General features: G+C 40.1%; 1 protein-coding gene across 10 annotated transcripts in view; it reads left to right on the top strand.

Moving 5' to 3' along the window:
* The window catches only part of mcf2lb (mcf.2 cell line derived transforming sequence-like b), a 42,836-nt gene that overhangs the window by 15,654 nt on the left and 7,722 nt on the right, over positions 1–19,460 (top strand). For 9 of the 10 annotated variants that reach the window (XM_087853224.1, XM_087853231.1, XM_087853225.1 and 6 more), the window contains exons 2-18: positions 3,389–3,472; positions 4,558–4,672; positions 9,902–9,992; positions 13,308–13,427; positions 13,564–13,680; positions 14,670–14,819; positions 14,944–15,068; positions 15,674–15,788; positions 15,861–15,980; positions 17,060–17,251; positions 17,347–17,538; positions 17,751–17,910; positions 18,601–18,659; positions 18,755–18,840; positions 18,992–19,058; positions 19,148–19,263; positions 19,352–19,421. In XM_087853224.1, coding sequence (XP_087709350.1) covers positions 3,389–3,472; positions 4,558–4,672; positions 9,902–9,992; positions 13,308–13,427; positions 13,564–13,680; positions 14,670–14,819; positions 14,944–15,068; positions 15,674–15,788; positions 15,861–15,980; positions 17,060–17,251; positions 17,347–17,538; positions 17,751–17,910; positions 18,601–18,659; positions 18,755–18,840; positions 18,992–19,058; positions 19,148–19,263; positions 19,352–19,421 — 1,979 coding nt within the window. Of the gene's footprint in view, positions 1–3,388; positions 3,473–4,557; positions 4,673–9,218; positions 9,356–9,901; positions 9,993–13,307; positions 13,428–13,563; positions 13,681–14,669; positions 14,820–14,943; positions 15,069–15,673; positions 15,789–15,860; positions 15,981–17,059; positions 17,252–17,346; positions 17,539–17,750; positions 17,911–18,600; positions 18,660–18,754; positions 18,841–18,991; positions 19,059–19,147; positions 19,264–19,351; positions 19,422–19,460 lie in introns of those variants that run through there. The other variant, XM_087853227.1, reaches the window with a different exon arrangement.

The following is a 19,460-nucleotide window of genomic DNA, read 5'->3' as shown; positions in this document are numbered from 1 at the left end:
TATAGCGCTTTAGAATTCCACTATTCATTCACTCACTGGTGGAGGCAAGCTACAGCTGTGACAGAAGTGAGGTTGCCATATCGTGCCATCGGCCCCTCTGGCCATCACCAGTAGGTGAAGTGTCTTGCCCAGGGACACAACGACCGAGACTCGAACCGGCAACCTTCTGATTACAAAATGAACTCCTAACTCTTGAGCCACAATCGCACCAATCATGTTTGTACACACCAAGGGAGCTATTTATAGCAGTCTGACTTCCTGGATTAAAAAGAATATTGCAGTCTTGTCCTTATTAGTAAAAAAGGAAACACCTATTGCACTGCTAGTTAGTGTACATATATATGTTCCTTTTCTCAATAAATGTTACAATAGTCCTCGGGCTTCCCTGCCAACAGCTGGGAGCAAAACAGATTCAAAGGACAGACGAAGACGGCGCATTTAAATGAGTCCTATCACTAAACAGTGTATATGTGTGTGTTGCTTTGTTTGAAAAGGGAAGAGAGTGACATGTTTTTGTTTCCCACAACACTAACTCTCTGTATATGATGGTGGTAATACCCAAAGGCCAAGTAACCTGATATGACCTGTTGTCAAACAAAGAGTGACACTAAGACTTTGGTTTGTTTAAGCTACACTAAGAGAAGTGTTTGCATAAAGGGAGGGTGTTAGTCACCTAAAATGCACAGCAAAGAAGGGAACACTATGGTTGACAATGAGGATTACTGTATGATGGACTGAAAGCACCAGGTCATATCTTGTCTGTGCTTTGTTCTGGCGAATATCATGGACACAGGTATGGTTCTGGGGACAGACTCTTTATTCGTCTGACTTTTCTGTATATTTCTCTATACAATTGGAGATTTATTTTCCTGGATGATTGAGAATGCATCAAGACGTTCTCTATACATTGGGTTTCTTCTGAATGTTACGTGTGTGCATGTAGAGTCTAGAGTCTAATGTTTGTCAGCTTACCAAGTCTTGAGTTTGCTAGAATGAGCTTAACAAACCATTTAATTTACTGTTATGTTGTCTCTCTTAAGTTCTAATAATTTCCATGCGTATATTTGTTAGGCACCCCCTTCCTTATGTATGTTTGTGGACTCTTGCTATAGATATCAAAAGAAGCATAACAGCTTGCAGTATAGCCACAACATTAAAACCAATGACCGACTGCAGATATAGCGCATCAGACCAGTGGCAGTCTCCAGTCAGGACACTGCCACATCACAAAATAAACAAGAGCCTGGGCTTGCAGACTTTACAGATCCCAACACAGTCAAGCAACCAGGAGATGTGCCAGAGCAAGCCCGATCCACAGAGGCCCCACTAATGTCCTTTTCAAAGAAAAGATCATAATGATGAGGGAATAAAATAACACTTTTGATACAGTGAAACAATAACATGTGAATCCAGTGTGGATTATTTGCTTTAGGAAAATGAAGCAAACAAAGTCGGACTGATACCAAAAGTCAATATTGCTCTTCAGTCTTATGTTAAGCAGTATGTTTGTGCTCACATCCATATTTACAGGAAGCTCCCCTCCTGGAAACTTGATGGCACAAATAAATGTTCTGTCTCTCTTTTGGCTCAATATAATACAGATTTCTGTTCCTGGATAGATTAGTGAGCATGAATGTTTCTGTAGGAACTAAATAGAGTGGTGCTTCAGATTTGTCCATGTTCTGTTTTTAAATTAAATTATTAGGTATCATTATGGACCTTAAATCCATGGCTCAAAAGAACCTGATGTAAAAGATGCCAGAATGCTGCTGCAAGAGAAAGAAAACCCAGAAACAACCACACATCTGATTTAAGCTTCTTCCCCAGATTAATTGAACCATGACTGAAAAAAGGATTGCCACTAACTTTCTACTCAACTCATAATTAATAAATAATAAACACAACTGCAAAAGTAACACAGGAATAATGCCTGTGCTGATGGAGGTGAGGGAGCAGAAGCTCCAGCTTCTTGGGTTTTATATGAGCGAAGGTGAAACTTCTGCAGCCAAACAGCACTAGGAATAAATCTGAAGCTTAAATGTAACGGTAGAAAGTTAATGACAGGGTGACAGATGTACTGGTACACTGGGCAAGTGTAACACTTATATTATTGAGCTCGTCACATAAAACACATCTCAGCATCATAGAAAATGGCACAGAGTTCATTACAGCAGTGCCACATTTTCTCTGCTTGTTTTCCCTGCTCAAAACCAATAAAAAGCTTTTTTAATAAAACACAACAAAGCTCACAGAGCTTGTTTAGATCTTTGATATAGAAACATGTGGATGGTATGTATGGATTACAGTATGGATCCAGCTTTTTTATGGATGCTGTGGAGGTGGCTTAGTTTACATGTCTTAACAGTGGGAGTGAGTGATGTTCATTTTTTTATTGTATGTATATAATGTATGACCATCAGTTTCAAGTTGAGCTCTGGGCAGTTTTTATTGTATAGTTTCCATTGCATATAAAATACCAGGCAGTCATAACCCCTACAGCATTCACCGCAGTAGTCTAAATCAGCTGTAAGTGTTGCTAGAGTTTTGCCCTCTTCATCACAGCAGCCTGTGCCAACACCAGTAAGCGACCCTGCCACTTCAGCCAGATTCTTAATTCATGATTGCCCAGTCCTAACTGGTGTACCAAAGTAAGTTTCCCTGTTGAGCTCCTTCTGCTTCAAATCATTGAGAAGTGTTGAAAAGAACACAGAAACTCTTATGTGATGCAACCAGAATAGTTCAGCAGAAAGTAACATGTTAATTTAAGAGTTGATTACTCAAACTGTAGTGAGAGGCCAACCGAGGACATAAAGTATGTTTTTAGTCCCTTTTAATACATATTCATGAGGGTTAAAGCTCAGAAACTGGGATCTGTAAAGCTTTTTCAATATGTATTTAATCTGTTTCTCTGTGCTTTGTGGTGAAGATTATTTTGGAAAGTTGTCTGTTGCGTGATTAAAATCTCCTTCCACTTCTGCATATTACGTTACAGCTTGTCTAGCCTACGAGGCTCCCTAACCTCTAGTTTGATCCCCAGTATAATTACAATCTCTATTTCCAACTGGGGGAATGACCTTTAATCTGATTAATTTAATCTGTATGAGGCGAGCACATGGGCAGATCAAGAGCTGTTGACAAAGCCTGTTAACATATCAGTACTGTTTGTTTACAGCAAAAGTAACCTGCGTTTTGGTGAAATGAAGTATATATGAAAATGCACCACAATATACTGTTTCATTAATGAATTATGTGTAGAGATGGTAGACAAATTTTTAGAACCATGACAGTCTAAACAATCCTGAAATTAATCTGTCAGACTTTGCTAAACTTTGTGTATTCGGTTCAGATGTATTGCTACTTATAATTTTGTAACTTTTTTTTTCTCCAGATGAGATCATGCAGCTGGACAGCTGTCCTCTCCGCGCTGCTGACATCACTCCTGACCTCCAAAAGAAGTTTGCCTTCCTTTCAGGTCAAATTGCCATGTCTTTTTTTTTGTCTTCCTTTTTGTTTTGTCTGTCTGCTTCACCAGATCTGGGTTATTTGTCATTTTGTTTGCTATTTTTCAATGATCAGCACTCCTCTTAAATTTTTCATAATTCAGCTGAACAGGACAGCTTTAATTTGCCATTCAAATTTCCCCTCTATCGGTTTCCTCTTCACGGTTTATCACGTTACGGCCCATGCCTCATTGATACTGTTACTTGGAAGTTTTGGACTTACTGCCTCCGCATGTTCAGTGTTTTCACCTCCAAAAAAGTGTATTTTTAGCATCATTTTAAAGACATTTCAAGCTACAGCAAGTCCTACAGCGACAAAAATCCTGTCCAAGAGGCGACCTTGTGGCTGTGGCAGAATTGGGAAAACATTTTGCAGAAAAAGATCTAAGCAGACGTTGAAACCATGACCATGCACTTGCTGTTGCTATAGTGATGAGGGAGGAAAAGGCAGAGATTTATATTCTAGTCATGAGCGCTGACAGAGCAGCTGTTTCGCACAGGGACAGGCATGCGCGCGCATGTGTGTGTGAGTGAGTGAGGTGAGACTGTTGTTGTCAGCGTTATTCACTGTGTGCAAACACTGAAGCATCCCTCTGTCTCATATCATTTTATTATTTTACTATCCTTCCATCTTTAATTGTTATGTAATCTTTTGTCATCGTCTTATTGAGAGTGAGAACAATCAAATATTTCTTTTTTGTCATTATTTCATGTAAATGATCTCTGAGTCTCAAAGTCTCAAACCTGAGGCAACATTTAAATCATGTGCTGGAGATCAGTATTGGAGAAAACATGTATTTACATGAAACCTGTGGCTTTTTGCCAATTGTCTGTTGAAGAGAACGAGAGCCTACAAGACTATATTTTTTATGTGAATATATAGTATTTTTTTCTGTCCAGTCTCCAGTATCACAATCTAGTCTTCACATCAGTGCCCCCTTGTGACTGCATTTTTCGCTCTATTCTTATGTCCTATTAAACAAAAAGCATTCTTACAGAACCCCCTATTTTATCTGGAACGTTTGTCTTGTTGTGTGTCTTGTTTTCCTTTTCTTAGGAGGAAGAGGAGATAATGGCAGCCCCATCATTGTGTTCCCAGAATTCCCTGCATTTGGGGAGATCACAGACAGGGAGTTTCAAAACGTGTTGACCTACCTGACAAGCGTCCCAAGGTAAAGTCTGAACTTTTTCACCTCTAATTAAAGTCTCATCTCGCTCACCCTGTGCCACCTTTCCCTTGGTTTCTCTACGGTCATTGCAACAAAGTACTGCTGATGAACATGTCCAGGTTTATGGATAAACCATGTGGCCCAGACAGTATCAAATATTATGTAATAAAATAGAAAGGCTTTGAAAGTGGTTCAAACTAGGGACGTTTTCATGCAGATCATCTGAACTAAAACTAGAGGAAGGATAGTGATGGACTGGAAGGAGTGTATGAGGTCTGCCAGTAGGTGGCAGTAGTTAACTTATTACAGCCTCACTCTAGATTTGCTCAAAGAGGAAGACTCAATTACCTCATAGCTTGGTATAAAAGAAAAGGGCCAGTTGGGATTCCTGTGGACACTTTATTTTATAAGTGTTCTTCAGTTCAGTCTTTGTTCACATGGGCAGAGCAGATGTCGAGAGAAGAGGAAAAATGTGCAGGAGCGACTGTTTCTCCAAATTAATTTTATAATCAACACCTGGCTCTTTAAATCATTATATTTTTTATGTTTTTTGATTTAGCTTATCATCTTGTATGTCCTGCCTTCCTTTCATTCTCCCTGAAATGTCTCATTGTGTATAAATAGAAACCAGCAGTGATTCTAGTGGGTTGAACCTGAATAATGCATACAGCTAACCAAAGGTGTGTGTATGTGTGTGTGTGTGTGTGCGTGTGTGTGACATGGCCGCTTGCTCACTGAGGCATGTCTCTGTATCCATGTGTCTGCAATGGCCTTTAGTCAGAGCACAGCTTTTCTTCCTTTAACAGTGGAGCTTTAATCACTTGAAGTAAATACCGAGTTAGTTGGCCAATGTTCGGCTAACTTTATTTCAGTATGGGCTTAATTTTCCTAACTGGATACAATTTAGGTAATGCACTTACTTGTTGGTCACTCTGTCAAGTGAGTGAGGGTCAGCCACAGGGTGAGATGGTGCTGAGCCAGCCTCAAGCTGTTCTGAATGCACAGACAGATGGCTGGAGATACCTGAGGGACTGACACCACGAATGGGGCACACAGAATCCAGGGACAAATGTCTGTTCTGACCTTGGACAGCTGCTGCTTGTTTGAAATTAATACCAGAGGATCGATATTAATTGTAGACATAATTTCTTATGTTGATACTCTCATACATACGTACGTGTGCATGCTTGACTGGCTGGTTGCTGGGATGTGTTGACTACTAAACTAATTTGGGTCTTGTCTTGTGAATGAAGGAATCTAATTAATTGACTCTATTCTTTGCATCCGCCAACACTCAGTAAATGAACCCGTAAATGGTTTGTGTATCTTGGGGAATACAGTCAGCAGACAGACTGTGGGGGGAGGGGCATTAAGCTGGTGCACTCTCTAGACCATGACGAACACTTAAAGTGGACATGAAACACTACGTATAAAGGTTAAGACCATGGAGCTCTACTCTTAAAAGAATTGTCATAGATTTAACAGTCTATGACTGTGAAGTGTTTAAAGCTGCAGGTTTTAGCAAATGCATAGCACCATCTTGTGCTAGTACAGAATGTGATGTCACAGGGTTGGTGGGTTGGTTGCTGCTAATAGACTTGGATTAGTTTATGTAAAATAACTGGTGAAAGAAGCGATAACTCAGTGGAAAGCAAGGAAGCTAAAACTAAAAAGCATTCTATGGTGGTTACTTTATTTTTATCTTTTTCACTAACTGATTCTTTATCGTTGGCTAGCTGCACCGAAACAGGAGAATCCACTTGTTGGCCGTAATGTTAGGGTTTGCAGAGTACTTTATAAATAAGGACTGCATGGAGGAAATCCAGTTTACAGCATTTTTTACTACATGCACATCACAACACAAGCATAACTACGTTTTTTTACCAAAGCACAATTGGGAATGCCAATCTCCATCAGAAGGTCCACAGCAAGGTCCAGATATAAATGAGGTCACTTACATTTGGACCTTGTTTTTCCTCACTTCTGGTATGAATTTCTAATATGGCACATCCAGTGTCTGCAGTGGTTCCACTACTCTAGGGGACCTACCAATTCTTGCAAAAAATGAAAAAATGCCTATATAACAGCAAATATGATCTTGGACTTAGGCTCATTTTGGGTTTAAACCCAGTAAATAAACACCATGTCCAGCTTTCACTGAAATCTGCTAATATTTCCAAGTAGAACAGCAGTTCTTGTGCCTTATAGAGGTATGGATGAACAGATACTTTGCCATCACATAACTTCATCAGTCCTTCAGCCAGATCTCGTTACACTATGTTGACACAGACAATTTGAATACAAGTTATTGTTTTGCATCATGTTAAATAAACCAGTATAAAGCATCAAATAATTATAGTTTGTAATTCTTCAAAAACCATGCAAAGACCTTGAGAACTGGTCTGAGGAAATTGAACTCTCACTTTTAGAATGAGATAATCAGTGAACAGAACATTCTACATTTGTCATATTACTATAGTAAGTACGGAAGAATTTATATATGACTTTTAATGTCTTCTTCATATCACACTTTGCAGACTGATGCCGAAAATAAAATGAAACCTCAGTACTTCCACAGACAGATTCACTCTAATGTGACCATTCAATGACTGTTAATAGTTATGTCTAATGTTACATGTGAGCAGTGTTGGTCAAGTTACTTGAAAAAAGTAATCAGTAACTAATTACTAATTACTTCCCCCAAAAAGTAATCCTGTTACTTTACTGATTACTTATTTTCAAAAGTAATTAATTACTTAGTTACTTAGTTACTAACTACTTTTTAAAAACACGATTTACAACCTGAATAGGTAATAAAGCGATAGATCTTTCAGCCCAATTCTACTTTTTCTGCATAATCCATCCATCCATCCATCCGTTCGCTTCCGCTTCTCCTTTTCAGGGTCGCGGGGGGCGCTGCAGCCTAAGAAATTAGTTTAACATTTAAACCTATTGTCTGGTTTTTTTCGCTGTAAAAAGAAGTTTTCTTCCCACGCACAACGGACACTAATGTTTTTGTCACTTTTTATGGAATCAAACTCAAAGTAAGGCCAGTACTTCCACGCTTTAAACGCTGCACGCTCATACTCTCTCCGTACTCGATATATTATCCATTGTTGATCTGCACACAGCTGTCGTCACGAACGTCGCACTCGCTTACGTCATTGCCATCAGACATTCTCGCAAAAAAATCACGGTTTTAGTAACGCAGTAACGCAGCGTTCCTACAGGAAAGTAACGGTAATCTAATTACCGTTTTTGCGATAGTAATCCCTTACTTTACTCGTTACTTTAAAAAGTAATCAGATTACAGTAACGCGTTACAAGTAACGCCCAGTAAGATTTTTGTTGATAACGAAAGACCAAAGAAAGAAAGAGAGGCCCAAATGACTTCTCTGAAATCACACCGTCTCTGATCTAAGTCTATATTAATTTGGTCTTTGCAAGAGAAAATCATTTCAACTTCATAATACATTAAATTAACATGGATACAATCACTGCGAGAAAATCCCCCTTAGAAGTCAGGCGAATGGTCTTGTTTTCATAAGCATAATCCAAATTAAAATTTTAATTTATTTTCTTTCTTATAGATTCACAAATTAACAATTTGATTGTTTCTTATTTATTATATAACACAGATGCACATTTCTTTGCCCTGTTAAAAGACAAGAGGAGGCCGGAGCTGTACCATGCGTGTTATGTGTTGTATATCCACTAAACCAGGAGACTCATCCCATCACTGCAGTGGCTTTGAGCAAAAGCTTTTTCACAGCTCGACTTACAGCTCGAGGTGCTTCTGTACCCTTTGTCATAAGAAATCCAATTATTAGAAGGACACTCATGGATGCACAGCCCCCAAAGCACCAGAAAATATCTATGAATATTTAAATGAGTAGTTTTTGCAGTAGTTGGGAAATTGTGTGTTTGCAAAAAAAATTATAGCTACATAAAAAACTGTACATCCACTTATTCACATTTACCTTCAAATTTCTGCTAATACTTTACTTTAAAGTTGTGCTACTACTTGATAGGCCAAATGATTACATTTCCTATCCCCTGGCAGTGGATGTTCAGCATAAACCACCCTCTTATTTTAGGAGTCATAAATGTCTGAAATGTCTCTGCACATGAGTTGTAAAGCAATGACTGTGTGAAACTGCAGGGGTGAAAAGTGAGGATGATAGAGGAGGAGAAAAAGGAAAAGATGAAAGGGGAAGGAAATGCCAAAAATAAATGGTGAGAAGTGTCATGAGTAATGTAAATGATACAGTAAGCAACAGCATTAACTAGAGAGGCAGACATGAATAGGTTTACTAATACTGCAAGCTTTGGGTGCACACTGTAAATGCTCTTCAGAACCTCACTCACATCTGTTTTGATCCGTTGATTGGCTACTGAAGCTGCCCATTGCTATGCACCCTTGGTTTGGTTGGCTCTTATTCCAGCAGCTCTCGTCTCTCATTGGTTAGCTCACAGATGCAGTGAAGGGGGTGCAGAGTCTGGATCCTGGAATGGTCTTAAACATTTGGCTGCCTCTGCTTCAAACAGCACAACACACTGGGATCTGCCTCCTCTACTGTGTTTTCATTTTGCCTTCATTGTTACACGGACCGCTCTTTTTTAGTTGCAGAATGAAAGATGTGAAAACAAATACTTGATGCTTACTGGAATATTTCTGCTTGAAAGGTAATGACAGTGCTTTACCACTACCTGAAACAGGATGCACATGTTTCAGGTAGTGTAGATAGGATTCTGCTGGTAAACTGCACGAGCGGCCGTCAGTAGTTGTTGTCAGTGTTTACCCATCCCCTCCCCATTTCTACTGGGACCACAAAGGACAGCAGGGGAATGGGGGAAGTGAGGGCTGGAGGCTGGTGGCCAAGAAATCTGGAGGCGCTTCACAGTATCTCCTTTTATTGATGGCACCAGCTGTCTAAGAAGATAAAGAGCAGCACAACAAAACTGAAATCTGTGAACAGGCACTTGGCTTCACTTCTGTGCCATAGAGGATTTTTCCCTGCCTCTTAATGCTCTTGTGTTACAAGAATTCCCTTCTTGTCTGTCGTTTGGTTGTAGTACAGGCTGTTTCCATGTAAAAAAAAAAAAAAAACCTGATATCACATCCTCCACATTCACTGTGCTGCTAACTTTCTCACCCTTGAACCATCGAGCTGGTCACAACAGATCTCTGTTTAGTTTGTGCTGAAAACGTTTCCTCCTTGTGTGTTCCAGCTTGTCGTCAACAGGCGTGGGGTTCATCCTGGTGATTGATCGCCGGCAAGACCGATGGGCAGCTGTAAAGGGGACCCTGCTTCGTATTGCAGTAAGTTTGTCTTTGCCTCTGCAGATCTGAGCGTGCACTTGCCTTCTGCATGAGACTCACTGGGACAGAAACAGATATTTCATCAGCTGTGAGAGTGAGGGGACCGAGGTTTGACAGGAACTGTCCGTACACCATCACTAATGGGAGGATGAAGCTTATTAGGCCTCAGAGAGATGTTGTAACTTTCTCTACTTAACAGCTCCACCACTAATATATGAGAAAGCACAGCCATAAGCTCTCGACCATTACCATCACAGCCAGTGTTTTCACAGCTATGGGGGAAAATAAGCTGAAAATACAGCAGAATGTGTTTGTTTTGTTCACACATTCATTTAAATCTCTCACTCATCATCTTGGCTTTACATTGATTGATATTTGGGCCTCTATTATAAACAATTGAGTAAATTAGTATAAATGAGTCACTTAAACGCTGCTCACAGTGGCTTAAAGGACTCCTGCACAACCTACTAAGCAAAGTAGCCTTTTGTATGTTTTTCAGCTGCTGCATGATTCATCAGGATAGAGGGAACTTCTGATATAATCTCTTCCATTGCTCATTAATCCTACTTCTTTTTAGATGGAAAACTGACACTAACAGAATAAGGGGAATGTTATTTTGGAGCATGTTTCATTTGTCCCAGGCTTTACTTGTGTACAGTGAGCCAGAGTGTCTATATGATCATCCATGTTTCAGGCTTTCTGTAGGGAGTTGATGAAGCACTGGCAGCGCTCCATAGTGTATATAGATGGGGGTGGGAATCACCCTCTTACACAATCTCTCAGTATTGTTTAACTGGAGCTAAACCAGTGGACTGCTGACAAGCTCCATGATTCATATACTAATGGAAGAAAGCCACTTTTCTTTGGCTTAGTAGGTTCTTTATGTAACAAAAATGAGCTACTGTGTTGATCTCCAGTATAATAGAATTGCTCCACTGGAATCAAAAGAATCTCAGGATTCTTCAGACACGGCAGATGACAAAGATGGTGTGTAGGACAGTTTTCCTTAAGGAAATCTACATAGAACAGCATTTTTTGTGTGAAGCAGATCCTCACGTGTCTATTGAAAACACTGAAGGAGGCAGATGTATAAAAAGATGAAATGCCTGAGTGGGAGAGCAAACGATGGATATTACCACCCACTGTCTCCAGAGATATGGGAGACCCACTCAGTCATTTCAAATGAAATCAAGCTTTATTAATCCCACAAGGCAGACTTTTACAGGTTGACAGGCTGGTAATAAGGGGCCATTCAGTCAGCCCTGTAATAACACTCTGCTTGAAGTGATTCCACCAGGCTGTTAAATACGTGGTGATGAAAAGTGGCGCTATCTGTCGAGTGGAGGTTCTTCCGTCTGTGTGTTGGTCTATGTCTGTGAGAAAATACGGCGGCTGAGGAGTGATGCTCTTTGTCTTTTGCTGTGCATCTATGTAGATGTGTGTACTCGTGCATATGTGGGCTTGTGGGCCTGAATGTGGGTCAGTGTGTTTTTGAGGACAGCTGAGCTGAGTCTTATGAGAGAAAGTGTTTGTAGACTGGTCTTAATTAAGTCTGTCACTACCTAAAGCTTGTCATTTATCAGGCTCCTCCTGAGGCGTGTGTGTGTGTCAGCCATTGTCAAAGAGCAAGTAGTGCATGACTGCCAGAGACCACAGATCCAAGCAACATGGATGAATGCTTGGGAGCTAAGACTGGATATATAATGTAGTGTCAGCTCCCAAAACTGTCTGTAGCCTTTAGCCTATGAGAACATTAATTTAAAGAAGATAACCTGCTGCACATGAATATATAGTTATATTTCTAAAAAATATATATATTTTTAATTCCTGCGACTGTTTTAGAAAACACACTGTGTTAGTTGGACTATATTTAGCTAGTGCACTAGGACTCACAGCAGTGCCTTTGTTCAATGTATTCTCTGAAGGTTTAACAATACGTTACATTAAAGTTCCTAACAGCTATTCTGGACTCTTACCAGGAATCGAATATATCACGCTTTGCTACACACAGGCTCAGATATTAATTTGCATATATATTTCTTGGGTTTTTTGTTTGTTTTTTTTGATGGTGATAAAATATAGAATCTTACCAGATTTACCATTAAAGTGGCTCGTTTCAGATTTGTTTCTGCACAATACTGCCAAATCCATTAATCATAAAATAATTAATAACAGGCCTGTTTTGTGATAACACCTACCACTACCAAACAGAGCCATATGTTCTGCAGATTGCATGATTCATCTCTGCAGATGGTGAATGACCATTTTAACCAGTTATCTTCCTTCTTCCAGCGGGTCAGTAAGGACAAACAATGGATTGATTTATTAATCCCATTAATAATGCTGCTCCCAAGAGGATTTCTTTTATGAACAATGTATTCGCTCTCACTTCTGCTTGGACCAGCATTCCCCAACTCACTCGAGGAGGATGGCCAATCAGACAAGCCATGCATTTAGGTCATTAGCTAATTAAAGCTGCATTATCTATTGTATTGCCTGAAGAAGGGAGATCAGCTTGTGCCCTCCGTGCTCATCCAACTGCTCTCACAGCAGTGCGCAGTCTGTCAGTGGGTGTCAATCTTGACATTTTAATTAGCTTTTATTGGGTCTAGTGGCTGAGTGTGTGTGGTAGATGGACAGAAAGATAAATATGAAAAGGATTTATGTGGATGTTCTGAACACATGAAGCAAAACTGTTTTGCTTAGTGAAATCTGTTTTTGTGCTGAGTATGTTGTTTGAAGCAACTGTCTTTGTTTTCTTTTTGCAAAGAAATAATCAAGTTAATTATAGACATGTCCCCTAGTGTTTATACTGTGCAGCCAAGCTGTGAAAAGGGCTAAAAAATACTCCTCAGATACAGGGATAAGATGTGAAATAGATGTGTCTAAAAAGGAGATAAATTGATAACTTCCTTGTCACCAAACAAATCAAAACTATGCCAGTTCACCTTGACAATGTCAACTGAGTAAGGGGAAAACCTGATTGAATGTGCCTGCACACGTGTGTGAATACGCCGTCTACCTCATTATTCATGCAGAAGCATCTCAGAGACACGAAGATTAATGTCCCTGGCATGCGATGGCGCCCTGCACCCTCCACATTTTCTTCATTCTCTGGTAGTCTACTAGCTTTCTCACATCGGTGTTATCACGTGGGAGATGGAAGGAGAGACAAAGGGGGAGAGTAATATATGAGAAGTCCATGCTGTCAGCAGGAAAACAAAAGAAGCAGAAAACAGAACATGTACAACTGAAGTGTGATGTATAACTGACTTGCTTGCCTTACTACATACTCGGTCTCCTTTCCTATGTCAGGGCTCCTTCCCAGGGAACCTCCAGCTGGTTCTGGTTCTGAGGCCCACTACCCTTCTGCAACGCACACTCTCCGACATCCTCTTCAAGTTCAACAAGGATGAGTTCAAGATGAAGGTGCCGGTGCGTGCGCTTTGGGTCTCCTGTGCAAAAACACACTCATGTCTATTCCATGAGTGACTTGTGTTCTCCTCTCAAATAGGAAAAAAATGAAGAGGAAATATAGTTGCTTAAAGATGTTGATGTTTGTCTCTCTCAGGTGATTATGTTGAGCTCTATAACTGAGCTGCACTCTTATATTGATCGCACCCAACTGACTCAGGAGCTCGGGGGAACACAGGAGTACTGCCATGAGAAGTGGATCTCTCACCGCACAGTATGTACTGTTCAGTACTGTCCATTGATCATAAGACATTTTTTTTAAAAAAAACTTTTTCTGCATGCCTGTAAGCAATGGTTAAAGTGGGGTTTGGCAGAAGGGAGAACTCTAATATTCAATGCAGCTGTACAGATTAGGGGCGGGATCATTTAAAAATAATACTTTAAGATCTAATTTAAACTGAAATGTGTTACCCTTGACATAACCACTTACAATGAACACCACAACCTGCACTGCTTAGTCTATGTGTGCCACAGTGCTGTAAACTAACCACTACAGCCTGCACTAAAATCCCCAGCATTTTCATCCAGCACATATATATGTACCATGTATAGGTCCAACATCTGATGACCAAAAAATAAGCATGGTTACATAAGCTTTAAATTTCCAGTTTATCAGATGCCTTTGAAAATAATTTCTCCTCTCTATGAGGGAACTTGCTATACCACACACAATTGGCTCGCAGCCACACTGTGGTCCAAACGGTACAGAAGTAGTCTATATTTGCTGAACTTTTTGAAGCATTTGAAATTACCTGAACGTTATAAGTGTTACTCTGTTTATCCATGAACACCTTACTTGTGTTAATGCTGATGAAAAGGATATTGACGTGGAAGCTGGCTTGTAATTTGGCTGCAGCACATGAAAAATTAATTTTTTGGTTCTATTAGATATTAAACTGCTAATAAGATTTGATCACTTATTAGCTAAAAGTGCCAGAACTGGATCCATCCAGTCTACTTTAACCTCCGCCTATACAATAAGATTAAAATGTAAAGTGAAATTTGCAAATTGAGTACTGACGATATTGTCATAAGGTATTCTACTTACAGACTGCAATTCGGAACTAGCCAATCCCCTCAAAAGTGCACTTTATGATTTGTTTTACATGTTACAAGAACACAGTGCATTTTATCAGCATCACCTGAGAATGAAAATTTGGCATTTTCTCAATGAAAATCTCTGTTGTGTCTCGCGTGACTCAGGCTATTGAAGGCTTTGCACTGATGGTAAAGAAAACGGCACAGACTCTGCAGTCATTTGGGACTGAGCTGGCAGAAACTGAACTCCCAAATGAAATACAGGCCACAACCATCCTTCTGAGCACACACACCAGCAAGAAAGAAAGAATGAAGGTAATACCTTCAAATACAAAAAAATGCATTCTTGGAAATTACAAGAGTAATATGATATGCATTAATTGCTTCGTTGGTCTGTTCAGATAATGCATGCTTGCCCCATCTGTCTCTGTATTTCTAGGAGGATATACTGGTGGCTCTGGGTCAGGGCAGCAGGCTGTTGGAGAGCATCAATGAGCCTGTAGTGCGAGACCCCGACCACAACATGAACCAGGATGAACTGGAGAATCTGGCTACAGTTCAAAGGTTGGAACCAGTTACACCAGTGGCACAGCTGCGGGACGGTGACTGAAAACTAAAAAACTTCCAGTCATGACACATTAGGAGATATTAGAGGAGCACTTTTTTCTTTGTTGATTGAGACAGAACTTTGAACTTTTTGTGGGATGAATATTTGTTTGAAATTCATAAATAATGATTCCCTAGATTTTTTTGGACATGCTTTGAACTAAGTTAAAATTAAGAGCTAAGCGTATCAGGCCAACACTGAATTACAAAGGCATATCACATCCTGATGTATTTACGTAACAAGAATTAAAGCCTTTTTTAAAAATGCAAGATATTTTTTTCCTGGCCTGTTTCATCTCTTTTCGCTATTTTAGGAATATTGTTTCAAGTCAGTATGCTTTGAGGTCATTTTCATTTATTTTAAGGCACATTAAGAGAACCGATCTCCACAATAATCATAATAGTTATTGCCACTAAATAGCATAAAAACATGCAAACACAAAAAACCAAGGGGATCTGAATACCTCAGTCAGCATTCTCTGCTTCATTAATTTTCCCCCTACGGCTTTAGCTCGATTTAACACTGGCTCTTTCCTCTCCGTCTTTCTCGCCTTGCCTGGCAGATTGCTGTCTCAGCTGGACGAGACAGAACGAGCTTTTGATGAGTTCTGGGTGAGACATCAAACCAAACTAGAGCAGTGTCTTCAACTGCGCCACTTTGAGCATAACTACCGAGAGGTGAGCTGGACTTTTTTTATATATTGAAATCCCGCATACTGGATCTCTTCAAAACTTGTGTTTCTGGTGCAGGTGAGGGCTCTGCTGGATCAGGTGTCTGAGAAACTTGCAACCTTCGCTGAGGTTGGGATCAGTCCAGCCCATGCTGACCACATCTTCATTGAGCTCACGACCTACGAGGAGAAAGTCTGTGTAAGTCACACCTGAATCATCACAATTAAAGCTTTGTGTGATCAGGACGCAAACAGCTGAATAAGATGCTTTATAATATGGATGGGGGTGGAGGGGGAGGTGTTCTGCTTTCTTTTTTGTCATTTCGAAATTACATTACACTCCAAAAACAAATCACCGGCTGTGTTTTAGCAGATGATTGAAATTAAATGATATTTTTAAAGAAACTTTCATGTAAGAAAATTTAAAAACCGAGATGTGATTCATTTCGTTCAAAATTACTAATTTGTTTGTGATTTTATGTAGTAAGGTTGATAGAACAGCTAATAGTGGTCTTCATCAACATCATGAAATGCGATTAAACATCTTTATATTTCATATTCATGTGTAAAATGTCTAAAGTGCAGCAATTTTCTCAAGTTTTCTTATTTCATAATGTGCTTTTATCTAATAAAGTACTGCACAGAGGACACAGGGATCGCTAAAAAAGTCCAACTTAAGGACATCAAACTAGATGAGTTTCTCCCAAACTGTGAGAATAATTAAAGTCCATAAAGATAATGAGAAAAAACAAAGCTTAAGGAAGGTTAGCAAGGAGCAAGTGAACTCAGATGACATCAAGGGTGGGAAAAGAGCAAGGTTGTGTCTAAAAATACAACAAACTAAACAAAAAATTAAACAAATTTAAAGTAAAAGCGTAAGTAATTCAAATTGAAACGTGCTATGCACTGACCAACAGAGAACGACATACTAAGCAAGAAAGACCTAAATAAAAAAGTAGTGCAATCAGCTTTAAATCAAGAATCAAAACTATATCAGCAGCTTCATCTGGACAAAATCTCATTACTTTGCAGGAACTCTTAAATATGAGCTTTTAGGCCTATATTCCCTAAAAATCGTGTCAGAGCTGCACAGTGCATTCAAAGCACAATACCTGTGTGCACAACAACCCCATATATTTTTGACTCACTCAGTGTCTATAACCCAACTGGACCTCTCAGGTCATCTCAGTGTGCTTTCAATAACTGTGGTCCTGTTCTTTGGAACAAACTGTCTGAGCTGAGGTCAGAACTAAACTGTTGTACTACACTGGTCCTCAGGAGGTTCTGGTCAGAACTGCAGCCTTGTCCCAGGAGGGTGATGAACTGATCCAGAAGTCCCACTATGCTGAGGACTCCATTCAGCCCAAATGCAGTGAGCTTAGAACAATCAGTGAAATTGTGAACAACAATCTGAGAGCCAAGAAGGAACATCTCCTCAAAGCCAGGGAGCTACACCACCGGCTAGAGCGGGTGAGAAGACAACTGCATACATGCCCCCATTAGTCCCTTTGTCTTGTGTTGTTTCTGGTTTTTCCACTTTCATCCTCCTCTGCTCTCCTCTGCAGGCATCAAAGTGGGTTGATGATGGCATATACCTGCTGGCTTCTCAGCCGGTTGATAAATGTCAGTCACATGAGGGCGCAGAGTTGGCCCTGCAGGAGCTGGAACGTTACCTGGATAATGCAGGCGAGAATCAGCTGACAGACCTCAGCACCATCTGGAAAGACTACGAGGCTGTGCTGAACCAGCAGTTCAGGGTAAGAGGACTGACATGTGAGGAGAACACATGTGTTGCATTCAAACGTCACATCGCTGAGGTTTCCGCCAACAAAAATGACCACATTAGTGCTAATGTCTAACATTGCATAATATCCCATCTCAGATTATTGTGTTACGACTTTACTGATGTTGGCATACATTAATAACACATTTAATGGTGACACTTTTCTGGTGGCTTCCTGTGCATCAGGACCAAGTGGAGAAAGTTTTCCAGAAGCAGGCGTCCATGCAGGAGATGTTTGACAAGAGGAGAGTCAGCCTCAAGAAGCTAGCAGCTAAACAAACCAGGCCTGTGCAGCCAGTAGCCCCGAGACCCGAAGCCTTCATCAAATCCCCTCTCAGCTCACCTGGTCAGTCTTCACACGGCCGTACATTACACTCGTCATGCAGTGCAGAGCCTTTTCAGACTTTCTCAGGTTTTTGTGCTCTTCAGTCTTAGCATTACTTGAAGCCTGTTGATGCTGTGTCTAGCTCTTATGTGTGCATTACCTGAGACCATGCATTAACAGTCCATTTTCCACTGTTCAAACACAATGAGGACACATAACTTATTGCAGAACAACATTGTAGAAGGAAATAAAAAAAATCTTATATTTTTAGCTTGAAATCACTATTTTCAGGACAAAAAAAATGTATACATTTTCTTTATTTATCCTGCATCCTAAAAGTATGTAAATATGTTTTACATACAAGGGCCTTTACACACTCTCCAGTTAATTTATAGTTTTTCACAGCTATTCTATTAGTCAGTATATTGAAGCATTGACAGTAATAGAAATCACATAACCTCTTTGTATTAATTGTACAAAATTGCCACACAATGTGTAATAAACATGTTGCAAAAAGGATGTTTCAAGCTGCAAGCATTACTGAGCTGAAACCAGCTTCTTACAATAATAAAGTATTTGGAAACCTTGAATACAGCTTTTCTAATATTATGCCACATTCCTCATGACCAGCTAAAATGATCAAAGTAGTTATTAATAGTTATTACATAGTTTAATAAGTTGAAAATCATCCCTGTATTTTCACATCCCCAGCACGCAGAGCAAAGCTGGAGAAGAAATGCTCAGAGACAGACTCCGGCAACTGTGAAAAAGTGAGTCTCAAGATTCTGTTTGTAAACTGTTGTACAAGTTTTTTCTGAAGACTTTGGAGTCTCTTCCATATCAAATGTTCCCCCTTTTTTTTTAGGGAAATGGCCAACTGAAGAACGAATACAGTAGCAGCAGACATACCTCTCTGTCAGAGGAGGAGGAGAACCTGGCAGTGCTCAGGCGGTGAGGGATCAACACTAACTCTTTCATCTGTAATCAAATTACACAGCAGATGGGCTGTGTGAAAAGGGTAATCTGGGGATCTAAAGCTCCGTGCAGCTATCTGAGTACACCAAACTCCTTACTTGATCTCTCTGCCTTTGCCTTTCTGCAGACATGTTATGAACGAGCTGCTGGAAACTGAGAGGGCTTACGTGGAGGAGCTGCTCTGTGTCTTACAGGTGTAGAATCACTCCACAGAAGGTTTCCTGCCCTCTCTGTTTTTCCTGCTCTGTGTATTTCATATTGTGCTTTTGTTGGTTTGTTTCAGGGATACGCCTCTGAGATGGATAATCCAGCAATGTCTCACCTTATCCCTGCGCCTTTGCAGAACAAAAAGGAGGTTTTGTTTGGCAACATGCCGGAAATTTACCACTTCCACAAAAGGTAACGGAGCGCCATCTGGTGGTCACTGATCATATCTGTGCTGTGTTGGACATTAAGGCCAATAAACACATCTTTTTTTTTTTACCAGAACTTTTCTGAGGGAGTTGGAGCAGTACACAGACTGCCCAGAGTTGGTTGGTAGATGCTTCTTAGAGAGGGTGAGTGAAGGGTGAGATAGCCGAGAGACACACATCTAA

This window comes from Neolamprologus brichardi, chromosome 16 (genome assembly GCF_056152115.1).
Source record: "Neolamprologus brichardi isolate AB-2024 chromosome 16, ASM5615211v1, whole genome shotgun sequence".
NCBI classification, from domain to species: Eukaryota; Metazoa; Chordata; class Actinopteri; order Cichliformes; family Cichlidae; genus Neolamprologus; species Neolamprologus brichardi.
This window is presented reverse-complemented; position numbering and strand designations above follow the sequence as displayed.